The sequence below is a fragment of the Doryrhamphus excisus genome, chromosome 11 (genome assembly GCF_030265055.1).
Source record: "Doryrhamphus excisus isolate RoL2022-K1 chromosome 11, RoL_Dexc_1.0, whole genome shotgun sequence".
Lineage (NCBI taxonomy): Eukaryota > Metazoa > Chordata > Actinopteri > Syngnathiformes > Syngnathidae > Doryrhamphus > Doryrhamphus excisus.
In genome coordinates, this window is record NC_080476.1 from 11911806 (window position 1) to 11931078 (window position 19273).

Genomic DNA, 19273 nt, shown 5'->3' on the forward strand with positions numbered 1-19273 from the left:
GTCATTGTCATTGATTTTTCCTAAAAACGAGCGCTCCTGTCACACAAAGGTTCTTTACTCATGCTTGTCTTTTAATTTATTACTTTTTACCTTTGGTGATGTTAAAAAGGGAGACTCAAAAATAATAATGAAGGGAGCAGCTAAGTTGAAAATGTGTGACCGAACCAGTGCAACGTTGCTGTTACACCCCGGACCACCAGGGGTCAGTGTCCACATTTAACGCGCTGTTGTACGTGCACAAAGACGGAAGTACAAGGCACTGGCAGCCGCAAGCGGAAACAACGAACAAGTCCGGCGCGGCACTTGCTACTAGCTCGAGTGGTAACGTCGAGGGAATTTTCTGGTAAACCTATTTTATTTATTTATAAAATTATTTAATAGACCCCGTCGGTGTCTTTGGCTGTGGGAGCGTGTGTATGCTCTGTTGTTTCAGCATAAGAACTGTTCCGTGACAAAATAACATCCGTACTATCGATAGCGCCATGATGCTGCTACGTAACAGCGATTAGCCGTTGATGCTAAAAGCTCAGCGCCGTTACTTAAAAAAACAAAACCCATTAATATCTGACTATTTTAATATTTATCTGCTATACTGAAGTATTTAATTTGTTTGTATAGTATTTGACGGTTTACGAAATAGCCACACATGTCAGCTTGACTGAAATTGTAAACAGCACACATTACCCATCATGCAACGCGTAATTCTAAAAGAATCATTTACTTTTGTTTTATTTTGTCAAATATTTAACCACAGCCAATGAACATTATACATGAAAAGTGTTACAGTCCAAGCTCAACGCCGAAATGTTTATATAACTGTCTTCTCTTCCTTCGCAGACATTTTTTTTATTTCCTCATCCCAAGATCCTTCCCCCCTCCCTCCCTTAACGCCCCCTACCAAAGCGCCGCAGAGTTGTCGAGGTCTTCAAGCTCTCGCCACCTGCCAACATGCCGGCCGCACTTACTGATGCCAGTCAGATAATCTGCGAGGTTTGGGCCAGCAACGTGGAGGAGGAAATGAGGAAAATCCGTCAGATAATACAAAGCTACAACTACATCGCCATGGTACGACCTAACAGTAGAACGGGTACGGTGGAATAGGTGCAGGACGATAAACGCAGATCATGTTTGTCTTCCCAGGACACAGAATTCCCCGGAGTGGTTGTGCGGCCGATTGGCGAGTTCCGCAGCACGGTTGACTACCAGTACCAGCTGCTGCGGTGTAACGTGGATCTCCTAAAGATCATCCAGCTGGGGCTCACGTTCATGAATGAGGACGGCGACTACCCGCCAGGCACGACGACGTGGCAGTTCAACTTCAAGTTTAACCTCACGTATGTAAGCGGCTGACGACGCCTCCACTGTCCTGTTTTATTTTTTTTTTTATAGCGCCTAAAGGCATTCGGTGCTATTCGGTTTATTTTCAAGTCATTTTGGCTGTGTGACCAAAAATGGCCATGTACTTATTTTAGCATAAACTAATATAATCCTTTAAGATTTCAAGTTGGATTATTGACTTTCAGTTTGTAATTTTTATATTTATCCTCCACCACACAGCTTTCCCCGCCATTCAAAGCAAGCAGAAACATTTCACACCTTTTTTTAAGTAGTCTATCCTTCAAATGTATTATGAAATACTGTCTGTTTTAAAGGGTTAACAATCTAAAATAGTATTTTAAATGTATAGTTGAGGCAGAAGTACAGTCGTTCTATGCCACATTGCATTTAAAATCCAGAGCTTTACAGTTAAAAATATATTAAGGCGTCACTGTTTCATGGTTGATTACAGCCCAATAAATAAATGCACGTTTTAGCAAAATGTACATATATTCAGCCAAGCATTAAATTGACTAAATGAACTAAAATACAAATAAAGCGTTCATTAAATGCACTGGAAAAACACATTATGGTGTGTAGTGTTGTAAAGTGGTCACTAGGTGTCAGTCATGTTTCACTGATGAGGCAACCACCACTTATTTTCTGTTCCTATGTATACCATATAAGGTTATACCAGTGTAAGGGTGTTTATTAATCTGAGTTGATTTATCATGGTTGGGTCTGGAACCATTTATACTTTGTTGATGGGGGGGGGGGGATATATCAGTTTTTTGGTATCAGTATTCCGGTAGATGTGCCTGAATTAAAATGACATTGAAAATGTAACATAGCCTGAATACAAAAGCTAGATGGATTCTATTTGTCATTGCAGAGAAGACATGTACTCACAGGACTCCATAGACCTGCTGCAGAACTCCGGGCTTCAGTTCAAGAAACATGAAGAGGAAGGCATCGACACGCTCTACTTCGCCGAGCTCCTCATGACGTCGGGCCTGGTGCTGTGCGAGAACGTCAAGTGGCTATCCTTCCACAGGTCAGCGGAGTGGAATGACTCATATCAATGGCCATGGCATCTTACTTCAACTCGATGACGGTCTGGTCTGTCTTCCAGCGGGTACGACTTCGGCTACCTGGTGAAGTTGCTGACAGACGCTCGACTCCCCGAGGAGGAGCACGACTTCTTCCAGATCCTCAACCTTTTCTTCCCCGCCATCTATGACGTCAAGTATTTAATGAAGAGCTGCAAGAACCTCAAGGTAAAAACATCATTCTTATTTCCATCCCATAGACATACATACATCATTTGCAAATACATTTTTATAACAAGATGAAACAATACTGGCAAGAGAGGGGTCATGGCTGGCGATCGTGCCAAGGAAAATCCAGAGCCGGGACACCCCTCTTCCGTTATTGGTTGCCTCCTGGTGAAATATGTGAATGGACAAAGACGAGTGCATAAGATGAAAGGAGTGTGCCGCCATTGTTCAGTAAAGATTGGGAACTATTAATGCTGCACTTTAATCGTCAGTTTTTATTAGAGAGTCCACGATTTGCGGAGATACTTAATGAACTAATGTCCAAACTAAATGTTTTTGCACTCAGGGCGGGTTACAGGAAGTGGCGGACCAGTTGGAGCTGAAAAGGATCGGGAGGCAGCATCAGGCAGGTTCTGATTCGTTGCTGACAGGGATGGCGTTCTTCAGGATGAAAGAGGTAAAACTCAAGCGCGTTCCATTATGTTGCATTGCACCCTTCCGCCTGCAGGGGGCCCTCATGACTTTTTTTTTGTTCAGCTTTTCTTTGAGGACAACATCGACGACGCAAAGTATTGTGGGAGGTTGTACGGCCTGGGCTCCGGCTCCAGCCAGCCCCAGAATGGCATCTCCAGCTCGGGTCAGGAGGAGACCAACAACAAGCACTGACAGTTGCACTTATTTTAAAAAAAACAAAGAAAAAAAACTCATCTTCACATGACCAACCTGTCTATTCAGGTCTCTTCACAGCAGACACTTTCTGGGATCAGCCCACCTTTCTTTCTTTTAGAGGATTTTACCGAGTAAACATTCAATTATCCAGAACCCTTTTAAAATATATTTTTTGTTGTTGTAGCAGTGTGGGACCAGCGCCTGTTTTTTCCTCCAGCTGCACTCTTTCACTTCTTTTTAAAAGTGAACACAGCCGAGAAGAGCCTGTAAATAAAACAAAAAACAGAATTTTTGATGCAAAATAAAAATGTTTTAGCATTTTCTCCACACCCCTTGACGTGAAAGGTTTTAACAGCGAGCATGCTTCCTCCTTTGGACAAACTACTGTTCTCATTAATTGTCCACCGTCGGCTTGAAGATGTTGTGGTTACCATCTGTTTTTACGTTCTACATTGTTTTAAACAGTTGTATATTAAATTGTTTTGTATTTTCAATGTACACTTTTTTGATTTATTTTTTTTTTTACTAAAAACGATCAAATCCAGCAAAAATTAAGTCCAATTTTGCCACTTGTTTTTTTGACTTTTCATTTTAATTCAACAAAGCTGTACAGTGGAAGTGTTTTTTTTTTTGTCAAAAGACTCAGCTCAGGAATCGATTGGAGGCCTTCCGGAGCGTTGGACTGGTTGCGTATTTTCGCAGCAGGTCTTTGGCCTCTTGCTGCAGAGACTCGGAGACTGACTGGGATGACTGGCTAAGGTGGAGGAGGACGAGGCAGCACTCGGCGACATCTGGATGGGGATACAACTAGCAAACAAAGACAATGTTAGTACAAGTTAGGTTAAAATAAGACTGCGTTTGTACCTTGATGGTGTCGGGAATGTTGGCCAGCTGCGTTTGGTGCGTGGACATCTTTGTTGTCAAGGAAAGGAAAGTGTCCTCCTCTTCAGACCTTAAAAGGCAGACGAAGACACTTTGGTGTCTGAGCCATTTACAGCCCTCAATATAATAACTTACTGCTGGTTAGCCTCCTGAGGAGCATCCCCGTTGGTGGTGGTGGTGGTGGTGTTGATGCGGCTGTGTTGCATCACCATAGCGGCCAGGCGTTCCTGGATTTCTCTGACTGACCTCTGCTCAGCCTGACAGGCGGCGTGAGCATCAGACAGAAGCGACGACGCATCAAAACCAAGCTCACTGAGACCGTTGGTGACGACGGCCTCCTGTTGTTGCTCGTCGTCATCCGGGTGGCGCCACCAGTGCTTGTAGAGCCGATAGTAGAGGACCCACGTCTGTAGGCTGATGGCGGCCGCTTTGGCATCTTCGGACACAAGAGGTTTCGTCGTCACCACGGCACCGACATCACCGCCAGGGATAAGAATCCTGCAGATTTCAGCAGACACGGAGAAGTCTGTGGCCTCTCTGAAGCACGCCACTGCCTCCCACAGCTCCTTCATCAGCTGGTCGGCATCATCCAGCGATCGGCAGAGGACGCAGCGAGCCACATGGAGAGACGACAACAGCAGCACCTAAAAAAGGGAACCACCATTACTCCATTACTGTAATCCTCATCTGCTGGATGCAGTACTTGGGTTTAAACGCACCTGTGACAGAGGAAGGCTGGCGGTGACTCTGGTTGGACTCTCCACGCCCTTGAGTTCCTGCAGGAGCTCCTCAAGGTCACGGCGACCCCCTTTTGAAACGCCAAATTGCTCAAACCAGATATCTTGTACACGTTCCAGGATGTGTTTCTCGCTCGCCGGTGACGCCCATGCATGACCGATGACGCCCGACTCGGGGACAAAGCCCGTCTCGGTCAGAGCGGCGTACAGCAGCTCGGTGATGCTGAGGTGAAGCCTGTGGACCTGTAGAAAGCAATCATTGAATAAACTCAATTACAATGACGAGGTTCTGTGTTTTTATTGCAGGAAAAAATATTTTGTACACTTATATCCAAAAATGTTAGGTACACCTAAATTGATTAGGCATACCCTAAATATTAGGAACAGCAAAAATATTAGTGACACCAAATACATGGTTATTATTTCACTGACCAGTAGGCTTTCCTGCGACGCCAGGATGTCCTGAGCGGCGATCCAGTCTCTCATGGAAGCCAGGTCTTTGGCACATCGCAGAGCCAGCGACTGGGCCAGCGTGTCCTCGCCCGAGACACTGGCAAGAGCGGCTGCTGTCCTCAGCGAAGAGATGTCATTCTTGCGGGCAATGACCTTGGCGGCGTCAAAACTGGCACCGGCAGCGATGTAACTATGACATAGTGTTGTAGTTGTAAGCAATTTTGTAAGTAATTGTAAGTAGTTGTAAGTAATATATTGTAAAAAGAAAGAGGAGAGTCACCATTTAGCGGCTGCAGAGAAATGTCCGTCCTTCTCCAGCATGGATGCCCAGCAGGTGTACAACTCCTTTAGGACTGGATCTTCCATTGGCAGCCTGGCTTTGACCAGAGCGATGGCCTCCCTAAAAACACCAAAAATAGACGACTCCTGAACACATCTGTCTATCCTACAGTAATGCCAAAAATACATAAAAAATATATATACTATACACCCCATGACTTTATACAGGGTTTATTCCATATTCGCTGTGAGTTAAAATGGAAAATAACATTTTAGCTCACTAATCGATAGCTACTATTTCTTGCAGACAGTACTGTGTAGTGCAGGGGTCTTAAACTCAATTTACTTGGGGGCCACTGGAGCTAGGGTCTGGGTGAGACTGGGCCGCAATCAGGTTTTACAAAAAAAACGCATTTATTAAAAACAGAAAAATGAATCAACTTTGCTTTGGTTCCGATTTTCTACAAGAAAAGCTCGGATAAAACATTCCACTGTTCTCAAATATCTTAATTTTTATTTTTCTACACAAAATAAGATGAAAAATAAATAAACAAATCAAGAATAAAGAAAATCGATCAATCAGTAATAAATAAATAAATATAATAATAATAAAACGGCAAATAATAAAAACCACATATAGTTGGTGGGTAGACAAATTATTTTTTTTCAGATTATAATTAACAAATCATTAGAGCCCATAGAGCCCTGTAGACATGACAAAACACGACTATAGTCACATTTATACTCTTTTCATTTACAACATATTGCGCAACTCTGGGGTCTTGAGACACATGCTAACTCGCAAACTAGAGAGCTAGCGACCTAAACGGTAGCCTTCAAGTTATTTCCTTTAAACTTAAATAGCCAAAAACTTACCACTTCCACACGGATAGGGGGGATAACTATTAACAGTTATTTAACCTTTAACATGAACATTAATCAAACGTAATCATTTTTTCTGGGTACATGATACCGTACAGCATCCATATCAAACTTGCGCGGGCCTTTCATATCAAGGCGGGGGGCCTCAAACTAGTGTCCTGCGGGCCACATTTGGCCCGCGGGCCGCGTGTTTGAGACCCCTGGTGCACTGGAACAAGGAAGTTGAGTGTCTCACACAGTACTGCTTTGTAGTCATCTTACTATTTGGTTATTTTTTATCACCTGTAGAGCTTGTGAGACCGCAGCAGGTCGACGGCGTCGTACAGCTTGTTGATGGACAGCAGGTGAGATGCTGCCTTCAAGTACTGCTCCTGCAAACACAGCTGCTTGACGTAGCGCTCCACTATGCTATGCCACACCTTGAAGCCCCCTACGAAAAGTGTTACATTTGAGAATTAACGTAAGAATAATGGGTGAATTTGAATGTTCTACAATCAAGTCACCCATTGGCGCCACGGAGAGGAGGTGGTCGTTGAGTTCTCCTCTCTCAGCGGCGAGCTCCAGCGCCCCCTCCAGGTCTCCGCTCCACAGACGAAGGTATACCACCGACTCAAAGTGGCCGGCCTTCACGTGACTCTCCTCTGCGAGGATAGGACAAACGCAATATGTACATAAGCATTGGTTTGTTGCCTCGGCGCTCAGAGGGACCATAAATCAAGCGCACCTTCGGCATCAAACAGGTGGTGCAGCGCTGTTCTGTCCGAGAAGAGGCCCAGGTGGATGTGCTCGCCCTGGCCTGGGACACAACCTGCAGGGGGCGCTGGAAGCAAAACATAGATGACGTAAACCAAGGGAGCCAAAAAAATATACAGAAAGACAAGTCATGTGTCTACCTTCAGCAATAGCATGTCCGACATGATAGAGTGGAAAAAGAAAGTTCTCCTCCCATTACATGTGGAAGTGGTACATTTTTGGCTACTTATTGTGTCCTTCTTCCCCACTCCCTTTGAAACCCTTTCTCAGGTTTACAACAAATTAATTGAAGGCTAAAGTGTGGTATAAACAAAGAATAATAGAGAGTGAAGGTGACTATAGGGGTGTTATTTCATTGCTATAGGGCTCTAATGATGATAAAAAAATATTTAAAAACTGCTAAACAGGTTTTCTACACTCCAAGTTGGAGAATATTAGTGTATAATGCACACCAACATGCCAATATGGTATGTGAAACCCTTTCTCAGGTTTACAAATTAATTGGAGGCTAACGATTTTGCTCGATAGCATGCTAATACTTGAAACAGCGGCCGTCTCTTAGGTCCTTGCAGTGATCCGGTAGCCTGCGCATAAGAGTTAGTTGCACAGTGTGGTATAAACAAAGAATAATAGAGAGTAAAGGTGACTATAGGGGTGTTATTTCATTGCTGTAGGGCTCTAATGATGATAAAAAAAATATTCAAAAAGTCATGAACAGGTTTTCTACACCCCAAGTTGGAGAATATTAGTGTATAATGCACACCAACATGCCAATATGTAATGTGAAACCCTTTCTCAGGTTTACAACAAATTAATTGGAGGCTAACGATTTAGCTCGATAGCATGCTAATACTTGAAACAGCGGCCGTCTCTTATGTCCTTGCAGTGATCCGGTAGCCTGCGCATAAGAGTTAGTTGCACAGTGTGGTATAAACAAAGGATAATAGAGAGTGAAGGTGACTATAGGGGTGTTATTTCATTGCTATAGGGCTCTAATGATGATACAAAAATATTTTAAAAGTCATAAACAGGTTTTCTACACTCCAAGTTAGGAATATTAGTGTATAATGCACACCAACATGCCAATACGGTATGTGAAACCCTTTCTCAGGTTTACAATAAATTAACTGGAGGCTAACGATTTAGCTCGATAGCATGCTAATACTTGAAACAGCAGCCGTCTCTTATGTCCTTGCAGTGATCTGGTAGCCTGAGCATAAGAGTTAGTTGCACAGTATGGTATAAACAAAGAATAATAGAGAGTGAAGGTGACTATAGGGGTGTTATTTCATTGCTATAGGGCTCTAATGGTGCTAAATAATTTATAAGTACTCTACTATACTACAAATTAGAAGTGTTGGGTTCCTATGCTGATATTGGTCTGATATTATCAAAATCTAGTGGATTATATTGGTCTATATCGTCTATCCAACAGCATAGATAGAGCCAACATGATCACAACAGTGCGTGCTAACGTGCTAACAAAGTAGGAAGGAGTTAGTTCAAAACAGATGTTCTGCACTAGACAGTGTGCCGCTATTATTGTGCTACCGCTGTACCGCTACTTCAGGAAACTGTCAACGAAAGCAGAAGAAGTGATGACGATGAGGACCGAGATGAAGGTCCCAACACTCACCGCTGCCGTGTGCGACAGCCGCCAGGGTGAGGCAGTCCTGGAGGAGTTCCTCTTTGGGCCGATGGTCCAAGGCGGTGCTGATGGGCAGCAAGGAGCGGGCCTTCTTCTTCTTCTGCAGGTTTGAGTCTGTACATGTAAACACATGTCGCTATCATGCGCAAATCCATCCACGCATGTGAAGTTCTGATCTAAAAATACCTGCTTTGTCTTTGCACTTCATTACAGTCGAGGGTTTCCTCTGAGATGCTAAGGAGGCTAATTTGATAGGAGGTGTTAGCGTAAAAGGTACAAACCCTTTAAAAAGTTGTATTTTTTTACCTGTTGGAGGTACAGGACTGTTTGCGGAGATGACCTCCACCTGTTCTTCATCTTCATCAGAAGGCTCCTGTCCGATGCTAGCCGCCTCAGCAACAGCTTCACTGTTCACCTCTGGCGTCGGCTTCTTGGTCTTCTTCTTCTGTTTGGCCTTCTCCTTCAGGTCCATCATCTTCTTTCCTGTGACGACATCTACATTAAGTACACAAACGCGCACTTTTGCTTTTGTTGGTTGTCACCTTTGGGGGGCTTTGTGAACTCCTGCTTGGAGACTCTCCACTCCTGCACGGTGAAGTCCTTCCCTCCGGTCCAGATGACATCGGGGTCGACGGGGGACCACTCCACGCACAGCAGGTACCCCACGTGACCCCGATAGTTGGACACCGCCGCTTCCTGCTGCACGTCCCACACCTGAACGCCACAAAATAAATGTCTGCCTCCTAACTATTTTATCGATAGTGGGTGTCACTGACCTGGGCGGTGCCGTCGTAGGACACGGTGACCAGTTTGCCGCTGTGGTGAGGACTCCAGGACATCCCGGTGATTTTTGACGTGTGGCCGCACAGCCTGCGATACGGCTCTGTCATCACCAGGGGGCTCTCCGGAGGGTTTTCTGTGTTAAGGAACCAAAACAAGCATTAGAGTAAAAACACCTTCAAAACATATCATGTGACTCATTGCATGCGTGGTAGTAGACAACAATACATCCCAACAGGTATCCTTTCATTTCATTTTATAGCATGGAGCAGGTAAAAAAACACTATCAATGGGTTTTGAAAGGCTGGACTACTGCCAGATGAAGAGGAGGACACAGAGCACACAGAGATGGAGAGAGGTCGACAACGTGTGTGATGCAGGAATTATAACAATGGACAATTCTGACATCGAAGAAGAAAACTTTTGTGGTTTTAGGTTTTTCTTTCCTCCCCCCTCCTCTTTCTATGAAGTTATTTTATTTTAGAGTATTTACTGATTTTTTTATTTTTAAAAAATCATAAAGGGCGGCACGGCAGCTAGGAGACCAGGGTTCAATTCCACCCTCAGGTATCTCTGTGTGGAGTTTGCATGTTCTGCCCGTGCATGCGTGGGTTTTCTCCGGGTACTCCGGTTTCCTCCCACATTCCAAAAACATGCTAGGTTAATTAGCGACTCCAAATTGTCCATAGGTATGAATGTGAGTGTGAATGGTTGTTTGTCTATATGTGCCCTGTGATTGGCTGGCGACCAGCCCAGGGTGTACCCCGCCTCTCGCCGAAAGACAGCTGGGATAGGCTCCAGAACCCCTGCGACCCTCGTGAGGAAAAAGCAGTAGAAAATGAATGAATTAATGTTTTTAAATCATTGGCATGGTTGCCCCTATTTGTACATGTGTTTGTATTGAATTGAATTATTTATTTTAAAAAAATGTTTTTCATATTATGTTAAAATCTGTACACCTGTACACCATTGGGGACATACATATGTGTGTAGGGCGGAGGTGGGATCTAATATGTCTGATGAAGGTCAAACGGACCGAAACGTTACCTAAATTAATGAATGAGAGCGACACAGTGTGCGGGAACCTCTTTTTGAACACTTTGTTGGCTACGCCTGCTTCCTACGCACCTGTATATCTTCAGGTGTGCTGAGACTCTGCATTCACTCTTGGTTTTAGTTCCCAAAAGGACGGCGATGCTCAATTCGGCACTGTTTAACTAGCCGTGTTGTAGCCACTGTTTTATTAAAATGTCTCTAAATTTAATGGGCCCAGTTTAGATCCTGGAATTCACGACATCTGTCTAAATCTAGATTTCCTTAACTGAGACGAGCAGTTTAGCTAATTTCCTTGGACAGTTTCCTTTTTTCCGAACCAGAGTTTTGCAAGTCTAGCTTACCTAATACAGAATGCAGGTCGTGCACGTAGACGATGGCATTGCTGGACCCCGAGGCAAGCAGGCCGTGCAGCTCTGGGAGGGCGTTATGTTCGGGGTGCCATCGCAGCACGTTGATGATCTTGTGGTGCTGCTGGATGCTGCATAAAAGCTTCAGAGTCGGAGCCTGATAGACGTCAATGCACCTGACGGGAAAAGAAGCGGGATTGGATTAAGGGGGATGGATGGGTGGACATACAGTATATGGAGTAGTCCTTCATGTTACCCGTCCTCGTTGCCGATAGCGACCACTTTCCCATCCGGCTTCCAGCTGAGGTCAGTGTGTGGAGACAGTTTGTGCTGTGAAAAGAAACATGACACCATTCATAACCAGTTTCAGGGGAAAAAGTTTTTGACTTTGGCCTCTGCCACCTTGATGTTGTTGGTCTCCCGGATGAGGTCGTTGATATCGCTGGCGTCGCCGCCCAACTTGTAGGGGTCATGCTGCAGAATGATGCCCTCGCCGGCACAGCTGTACAAGCTGTAGGACGGCTTGCCCTCAGCTGAACCTAATAAATCATATGAAAAACCAGTCATACCTAGAACTTTTCTCTTTAATTTTATTGCATTGGTTGGTGTTCGCCATCTGTTTCACGATGTCCACTCAGCAAGCAGGTGCTAAAATATAAAAAGAAAACAGAACCTAACACTCTTTATAAGACAAATCACCTGTCCTGACATTAAAAGCTTGTTTTGCTTCCATTAAAAGCCACCAAGCAGATGGTCGTCGGCATGGCAACACTCAGTGCTTGGACTAATTACAGCACCGTCTGCCCACAGCTCCTTTAAATGAACTCCGCTAATTCAGTAAGAAGAATGGCGGCCAGACTGATTTTTGTTGACTCAGTTGTGTGTGTTGCTTTGCTGTTCAAAATGGCGCCTTACCAAACGACACCGGTGGAAGTGATGGTCCCCAGGCCAGAGAGTACACCGTCTTTTTGTGGTAGGAGCTGGAGATCTGCGGAGGCCTGTCAAGACATGAAAAAAAAAAAAAAACAGTAAATAACGCGCAGTAAATAATACTCGAAAACAACAAAAAAAAAAACAGCTCTTACTTGTTGGAGAAGACGTCATAGATTCCCACTTTGCCGTCGTCTGTGCCAAACGACAAGGTTCCCTCTCTTTTCGGGTGCCAAGCCAGCTGCAATTTAGAAACAAAACCTCTTTTGTGGGCTTGAACACATACACAACACAAAATGTGCGCTACTGCGCTAATTACTGCACTTTTCTAGACAAATGAAAGCACTCTTTAAAAGCTCATTTTCCATTTCCTAGCACCCTACTGCTTGAAATACTTAAAATTTAACGCATTATCACAAGAAACTTGGCACCAAAAAGCCCTTTGCCATGAGCGTGTGTCTGCTCGATGAGAAATAAAACTGCTTATATTTTATTAAATAAGTCCCCTTTAGGGCGGCACGGCGGTCTAGTGGTTAGTGCGCAGACCTCACAGCTAGGAAACCAGGGTTCAATTCCACCCTCGGCCATCTCTGTGTGGAGTTTGCATGTTCTCCCCGTGCATGCGTGGGTTTTCTCCGGGTACTCCGGTTTCCTCCCACATTCCAAAAAAATGCTAGGTTAATTGGCCACTACAAATGTATCAATGTGAGTGTGAATGGTTGTTTGTCTATATGTGCCCTGTGATTGGCTGGCGACCAGTCCAGGGTGTACCCCGCCTCTTGCCCCAAGACAGCTGGGATAGGCTCCAGTACCCCCCGCGACCCTCGTGAGGAAAAAGCGGTAGAAAATGAATGAATGAATGAATGAAGTCCCCTTTAACATCAGCGTGGTGGAAACATGGCTACCTGAGGTCCAAGGGCCAGCTCCAACTTGTGGTGCCCAAGATGAGACTTAAGACCAGGGGAGACAGAGCCTTTTCTGTGGTTGGCCCCCAAGCTATGGAACTCTCTCCCCTCCCAAGTAAAAAAAAAAAGGCCCCCCAACATCAAGTTTTGTCTTAAAAGCCACTTTTATTCTCTGGCTTTTAACTCGGAGTTAGTTGTATGGTCCTGTGTCTTCTAGTTTTTTCTTTTTATTTTAAATGGTTTTATTTTTTATACTTTTATATTCTAATATCTATTTTACTACTTTATTTCTTATTTGATCTTTTAGTTTTGGATTAAATTCAATTTGTACCTTTATTTATTGTATTTTATTTTTACTTTTTATTTTACTAGTCTGTGCAGCACTTTGGAAACTCTGTTTATAAAATGTGCTATAATAACTAAAGTGGATTGGATACCTTTAAAGCCATGACATTTAAAAAAATATGAAAATGTGTCTTCTTACCGACGTGACCTTGGACTTGATGCCCTGCCAGAAGCAGCGCGTGTCGTAGTGGTTCTGTGTGGACAATGTGTTCCAAACTCGGATCATATTGTCGCCCACGCCCAGAGCGAGGCAGCCAGTGCCGACGGGTGAGAATGCGAGGCTGTAAACGAACCCGCCCAGCGTAGGCAGCGTCCAGCAGCAATTGAGCGAGGCCAGGTTCCAGCATTTGACCTTGAAGAGGCCAGAGGTTATGACTGTAGATGCGACGTCCGGTGAGAGATGAGACATACCTCTCTGTCCAAAGACGTGCTGAGGAGCAGCTCGCTGCCGTCCCGCAGGGTGACGGACGCCGTGTTGAAGACGATCCTGCTGTGGTTTTGTCCCTCGGAGGACGAGCCAAACAGGGTCCACTTCTGCTTCCCGGTCTTGGTTAAGTCCCACATCAGGAGCTCGCCGCTGCACGCAAACACGTACGTTAAACCGCCTTGTAAGAACGCCGACCTCCCAAGAGGTGCGGTGATGGAAACAACCTGAAGCAGGTGGACACGAGTTGCGTGGGCTGTCCTTTGGGCCAATGGACGTTGAGCCAGAGTCTCTCTTTGAGGGTCGGGTCCACGGCAGAACCTCTTCTCTTCAGATAGGGCAGCTTCAAGGTCGACACGCCTGCATGGGAACATTTCAGTCGTGGATTTAGTCAGAAACTGATATCTTACCTATGTTCTACTGCTCATTACTAAAGAACGGAAAAAGGTAGAAACACTTTTTTTTTCTCCTGATGAAAGACGGGAGTCTAATATATATTGTCGTGTGTTCCATGTTTATATATCCGTAGAACACAATAATCTGTGTGCCTTGAAAAATCAGTCAAAATCTAAAATTCACTGCCGTTACTGATGAGACTGTCTTTTGAAAAATGGCTGGGATTGAATGAGTTAATCGTGAATATCAGAATTAAAAGTGCTATAATTACAGCCATTTACAGATTCAGACGTAAGTAAAACTCCTTCAAAAGCACCTCACCTTTCCCTGTTGCCGTGCTCCAAATCCTCACTGTCTGGTCTTTGCTTCCAGAAGCGAGGTAGCAGGCTTTCTCCTCACCTGCACTCACCCCATTGGACGCTGGAATATACACAAAATATAAAAAAAAAAAAAAAAAGATTAAAGACACAATATTTTAACTAATATTTTAAAACTTTTCTTACGTTTTTATCTTTTTAGTCCTATTTTATGCTTTTAGTTTTTAGCTTTTAACTCCAGTATTTCCTCAGGAGGGGGGGTCCTCCACACTGGGGGCGGGTGTCGGGTCTGCTGAGGGGGTGCCATCCTTGGGTCCCTTCGACCCGGCCGGCTGGGGGTTCCTCCCTTTAATGTGGGGGTCCGCCCGTCTGTCGGAGTCGGGGGGCATGGGTGCTGGTCCCCCAATGGCACGGCCTGCGGCTCCTCCCAGTGTGGACGGCCCTAAAGGTGGCGTTTCCTTGATCCTCAGTGCCATGCCATGTCTCCCTACTGTGTGTGATTGTGTGTGTGTGTGTGTGTGTGTCTAGTATGGAGGGTGGGAGGGAGGGGCTTTCTTAGTATTTGTTTTTCCTTTTAATTGTGGTAATTGTTTTTAATTCTGTAAAGCACTTTGTGTTGCATGTCTTTGCAGGAAAAGTACTATACAAATAAAGTTGATTTGATTTGAAGATATGTTGACATTGTGTGTTCATTCAGTCATTTTCTACCGCTTATCCTCACAAAAAACTGGACTGGTGGCCAGCCAATCACAGGGCACATATAGACAAACAACCATTCACACTCACATTCATACCTATGGACAATTTGGAGTCACCAATTAACCTAGCATGTTTTTGGAATGTGGGAGGAAACCGGAGTACCCGGGGAGAACATGCAAACTCCACACAGAGATGGCCGAGGGTGGAATTGAACTCCTAGCTGTGAGTTCTGCACGCTAACCACTCAACCACCGTGCAGCCCCAAACCATGTGTTAATAAACAAAATAAAATGACATAATTTACCTCCGAGCTCACCGCTACAGTCGCTGGGCTCCGCTCTGCAGTAAAAGGCGTCCTTGCCGGTGAGGGGCGACCACACTATGGACTGGATGTCGTCATCGTGCCCGCGAAGACGATGCGTCACCTCGCCTTTCTTGCTCACATCAATCAGCACAATCATACCATCTTTGTACCTTTGGGACAATGTTTGTGATGAAAGGTAGAATAGAAATCAAAAGGTGTAGGGTAAAATAATATAATATTAAATGGTGTCATACACTACTCATGTAGTTGTTACAGAATTTCCCTAAAATTACCAAAAAATAAAGAAGTTTGTATTCAACTACAAAGCAATTTGTTGCATGAATCAGTACTCTGCTGTTTGCATCTTCATCCTACCCGACAGCCACTGTGCTCCACGTGTGAGGGGAGCAGGTGAGGCAGATGATGCTCCTGGGCTCCGGGAAGAAACTTGCAGTGTCCCCTGTGTTGTACCAGTGACACACCACTATCCCCTTCTCATCCCCTGACACCACCAGGTTCTTGTCCAGGGGGGACCAGTGCAAGGCCGAGATGGCGTTCTGAGGAGGACACAGGTTTTAAAACAGGACTGGAAGCGGATGTGGAAAGTTACTACGTACCTGGTGGTGTGCATCTTCCCGTATAAGAGTTTGGGTGTTTGTATCCCAGAAGAGCACCACGCCATCGCCAGAGGAAGTGGCGCAGAGGTGAGTTTGTGTCGCATCCTGGCAGAAGGAAACCCCTGACACCAACCCTTTATGGCCAACGAGGACACCTGAAAAATGAAATGGCACCGTTAAAAGTCTTTACAACAGCAAAAGAAGAAAAATGTCTACTATATGAATGTTGACATCAGCTAATAGCAGATTGGTCACAATTTAAAGAAGGTGTACATGTTACTTGACTTTTGCAAAGGAGTTAATTGACCCAAAATTAGCTAAATGTGTCATGCTAGCAAGCCCAGCAAACGAATCGCCACACCTGAAGCCAGAATGCAATCTTTATGCAATCATTGAAATTGTTTCACTATTACAGTCAACCGGGACGAATTATTTAAAACTCTTAAATTGAGCAAAATATAAATAATGCTCACTTACCAACAACCCTGCAGGTGGATGCAGACACGTCAATCAAATAGAGTAAGTTTTTGGCTCCGACGCCCAGTAAACCGCTGCTGTTGACGTCACAGCAACGCGAACAGTACCAGTTCGGAGAGGCGGGAAGCAGCCTTTCGTGCATTTTTGGACTTTATCTGCTAAATAATTAATAGATAAGTATCTGAGAAGAACTGTTCAAATGAACGGATCTCACATGTTTCCTCCAAAGCGTCACAACAATGACCGTAAGACGGAACGGTGTCGTAAATCCTGCTTCTACGGAAGGTGAGCGAGCCCATACAAGATGCATGTACATCACGACTTAAATGTGTATTCTAGCTTTTGATTTATGTTATGTGACTTTCATTATGTTTTCGTAGTTTTACGACTATATGTATCAGTTATACGCTGATTATATCCGGACACCTGAGGAGCTAGTGCTTCTCAGTAACGTTACTACAAACACATTATTGCCGTAAATCGATTCGTTGTCGGAATAGCCATCATGGCCGCCGTCATAACAGCTAGCGGTAAGGAACATGTACATAAATTGCATATTTTGTAATATTTGAACACATGGTTAACACCACTGTTTGTGTTTGCAGGTTTTTCGTCAATCCGAAGTATATTTGGTCTTTTTCATCCAAGGTAAGAATGGTTATTTCTCACGTTAGCATTCAAGCTAATCAGAAGGACATTGTGTGCCATAGTAGTGGAAAGGATTTGTTAGGGTCTGTTACTTCCGGCATTTATGCAGCAGTGAAATTAAATTATTTGGAACAAATACAAGTAGTTATTACAATTTTGCTATTGTGCGTCCAGGTTAGCAGCAGTAGCAGGCGGTCCCCAGCAGATGTCATGTCTCCACACCACCACTTCACTGGAAGCAAAGAACTGGGAGAGGAGGAACAAGATTGTGTATCCACCTCAGCTTCCAGATGAGCCCCGCAGACCAGCAGTATGTCCCCCTGCAGTCCGTTATTTGGACCAAGGATCAAGGCCTGGAAATAATGCCTGTCATAAATGTTTTTTTTTTTGTAAAACGTGGTCACTTTTTGGCTGAAAATCAGTATGAAATTTGAGTTTTTATGATTTTGTTGTGGTGCTCTGGGTGGGATCAACCTCATTCCACCCAAGTCAGGCATCTTAACGGCTGTTCTTTTTCACAAAAAGAGTGAAACCAGTCTTGATCTCAATCTGAGAGAATAAATGTTTGGAACTTGTTTGATCCCTCTCAGTTTTGAGCTGTCCTATCTAGTCTTTGAGCTCTGAGCGCTGATGAATCCTGCAAAGCCACGAACCTCTGACGGCAACCATAACTGTGATATGAAATGCGGTGAAAAAGAGTCTGACGCCCCTGCTCTATTTCATTCTCCCTACAACAGGAGATCCATCATTCAAGAAGACAGATAAAGTACAGCAAAGACAAGATGTGGTACCTAGCCAAAATGGTGAGATCCAACAACGTCACACACATAAATTCTGCATGGAAATCCAAATAAAAAGATGGCGACTATAATAAAAATGTTACCATTTGCAGATTCGAGGAATGAGCATCGATGAAGCCATCGCACAGTTGCAGTTCAATGACAAAAAAGGGGCCAAGATCATGAAAGAGGTCTGAAGATCTGATTTCCATGCACCGTTCAGTGAAAAAATGGAACAGTTGTCATAATTTCTAATCTTCCACTGCAGGTTCTCCTGGAGGCTCAGGAGATGGCGGTAAAAAACCACAACGTGGAGTACAAATCCAACTTATATGTAGGTGAGTGTATGCAGGATCATATTTCAATTAGGAGACCAGTATTGGACAATCTTAAAGTAATAAACTGAAGCAATGTTCTGTGGTTAATGTTCCCTGTTCCCTGTATATGCGTGTTTTGCAATGTCATTTCCTTCCACTAGAGGACAATCAAACACAACCAGCCAACATGCATTTCATGTCCTGTGCCGGGGCTCTAACATTTACATTAAAATTACACATGAAATTTTTTTATAATCCCACAAAGTATGTATGAGATGAGTTAAATGTTCCTTCACCCTCCCTGCAGCTGAGTCTTTCTCCGGGAAGGGGATGTACTTGAAGCGCATCCGCTACCACGGCAGAGGGATGTTCGGCATCATGGACAGAGTTTACTGTCACTACTTCGTCAAGCTAGTGGAGGGCTCGCCACCCAAGACGGAGGAGAAGACGAGCCTGGACCAGGCCAAGGAGTACGTGGAGGGCCTCAAGAGAAGAACCATTATACACAGTCTGTAGACAGGACTGGCAGTGTGATACAAGTGGATGTGTGTGGTTATATTTGTAAATAAAGTTGTGAAGAGACATTACGAGAATGTTCTTGTAACCTTACTTCAACGTCACAGCTTTTTCTTGTAACCTTAGAACTTTATGTTACTATCGTTATTAAGCTTTTATTCCTATTCCGGTGTATAAACTGCTACTTTTTTCTTAAACTTTGGGCTTATACAGCGGTATGGTTAATTTGTGGCTTAATTCTAATGTGACGTCTCCTTTTACGTCAGTACTACGAATAATTTGAATACCGTGCCGCTCGCGAGTCAGTGAGGAAATGGTAGCTCTTTCTCTGGCAGGCGCCACTCATGAGCTATCAGTCCACTTACAACAAGCTTGTCCAACCACTGGAAATTAGAGGAGGCCATTATATATAAAAACATAACAGTCTGACTCACCATCTTACTGAGTACGCTTGGTAACACTTTACAATAATACTTTACAATAGTACACAAAATTACAGTAGTTAATAAGGAACAAACC

At 44.2% G+C, this 19273-nt stretch overlaps 3 protein-coding genes across 5 annotated transcripts; 2 read left to right on the forward strand and 1 right to left on the reverse strand.

Annotated features, from left to right (window-relative positions):
* The first annotated feature begins 211 nt into the window (after nt 1-211).
* cnot8 (CCR4-NOT transcription complex, subunit 8) lies at nt 212-3757 on the forward strand. Its single transcript, XM_058087726.1, has 7 exons — nt 212-343; nt 838-1065; nt 1141-1334; nt 2210-2371; nt 2450-2594; nt 2941-3051; nt 3132-3757. Exons 2-7 carry the CDS (start codon nt 949-951, stop codon nt 3258-3260), a joined length of 858 nt encoding a protein of 285 aa, XP_057943709.1. The 5' UTR covers nt 212-343; nt 838-948; the 3' UTR covers nt 3261-3757.
* Nucleotides 3368-16961, reverse strand: gemin5 (gem (nuclear organelle) associated protein 5). 2 transcript variants are annotated; one of them, XM_058087725.1, is made up of 27 exons: nt 16495-16961; nt 16018-16172; nt 15776-15957; nt 15401-15570; nt 14402-14500; nt 13912-14044; nt 13672-13837; nt 13400-13612; nt 12166-12251; nt 11996-12078; nt 11483-11619; nt 11337-11410; nt 11075-11256; nt 9674-9813; nt 9440-9611; nt 9204-9380; nt 9093-9140; nt 8886-9014; nt 7221-7316; nt 7000-7137; nt 6779-6926; nt 5616-5735; nt 5315-5525; nt 4865-5125; nt 4281-4789; nt 4128-4215; nt 3368-4070 (listed from the first exon to the last, which is right to left on the reverse strand). In XM_058087725.1, the coding sequence occupies exons 1-27, from the start codon at nt 16634-16636 to the stop codon at nt 3906-3908; spliced, it is 4224 nt and encodes a 1407-aa protein (XP_057943708.1). In that variant the 5' UTR covers nt 16637-16961; the 3' UTR covers nt 3368-3905. The 2 variants fall into 2 exon arrangements, with proteins under 2 accessions (XP_057943708.1, XP_057943707.1); XM_058087724.1 differs by having other exon boundaries at nt 8886-9011; nt 9084-9140.
* Nucleotides 16621-18818, forward strand: mrpl22 (mitochondrial ribosomal protein L22). Of its 2 annotated transcripts, none has more exons than XM_058087727.1 (7): nt 16621-16779; nt 17100-17142; nt 17317-17452; nt 17880-17945; nt 18035-18112; nt 18190-18259; nt 18546-18818. In XM_058087727.1, exons 1-7 carry the CDS (start codon nt 16734-16736, stop codon nt 18752-18754), a joined length of 648 nt encoding a protein of 215 aa, XP_057943710.1. In that variant the 5' UTR covers nt 16621-16733; the 3' UTR covers nt 18755-18818. The 2 variants fall into 2 exon arrangements, with proteins under 2 accessions (XP_057943710.1, XP_057943711.1); XM_058087728.1 differs by lacking the exon at nt 16621-16779 and adding an exon at nt 16846-17024.
* The last annotated feature ends 455 nt before the right edge of the window (nt 18819-19273 follow it).

Bases quoted from the DNA above. Each gene is read 5' to 3' on its own strand.
- cnot8 (XM_058087726.1), top strand. From the start codon at position 949: ATGCCGGCCGCACTTACTGATGCCAGTCAGATAATCTGCGAGGTTTGG. The intron at 2,372-2,449 runs GTCAGCGGAGTG...TCTGTCTTCCAG, and splicing joins AAGTGGCTATCCTTCCACAG to CGGGTACGACTTCGGCTACC. The intron at 3,052-3,131 runs GTAAAACTCAAG...TTTTTTGTTCAG, and splicing joins CGTTCTTCAGGATGAAAGAG to CTTTTCTTTGAGGACAACAT.
- gemin5 (XM_058087724.1), bottom strand. From the start codon at position 16,636: ATGCACGAAAGGCTGCTTCCCGCCTCTCCGAACTGGTACTGTTCGCGT. The intron at 11,257-11,336 runs GTAACATGAAGG...TTTTCCCGTCAG, and splicing joins GCTATCGGCAACGAGGACGG to GTGCATTGACGTCTATCAGG. The intron at 4,790-4,864 runs GTGCGTTTAAAC...TCCCTTTTTTAG, and splicing joins CCAGCCTTCCTCTGTCACAG to GTGCTGCTGTTGTCGTCTCT.
- mrpl22 (XM_058087727.1), top strand. From the start codon at position 16,734: ATGACCGTAAGACGGAACGGTGTCGTAAATCCTGCTTCTACGGAAG. The intron at 18,113-18,189 runs GTCTGAAGATCT...CTTCCACTGCAG, and splicing joins GGGCCAAGATCATGAAAGAG to GTTCTCCTGGAGGCTCAGGA. The intron at 18,260-18,545 runs GTGAGTGTATGC...CCCTCCCTGCAG, and splicing joins CAAATCCAACTTATATGTAG to CTGAGTCTTTCTCCGGGAAG.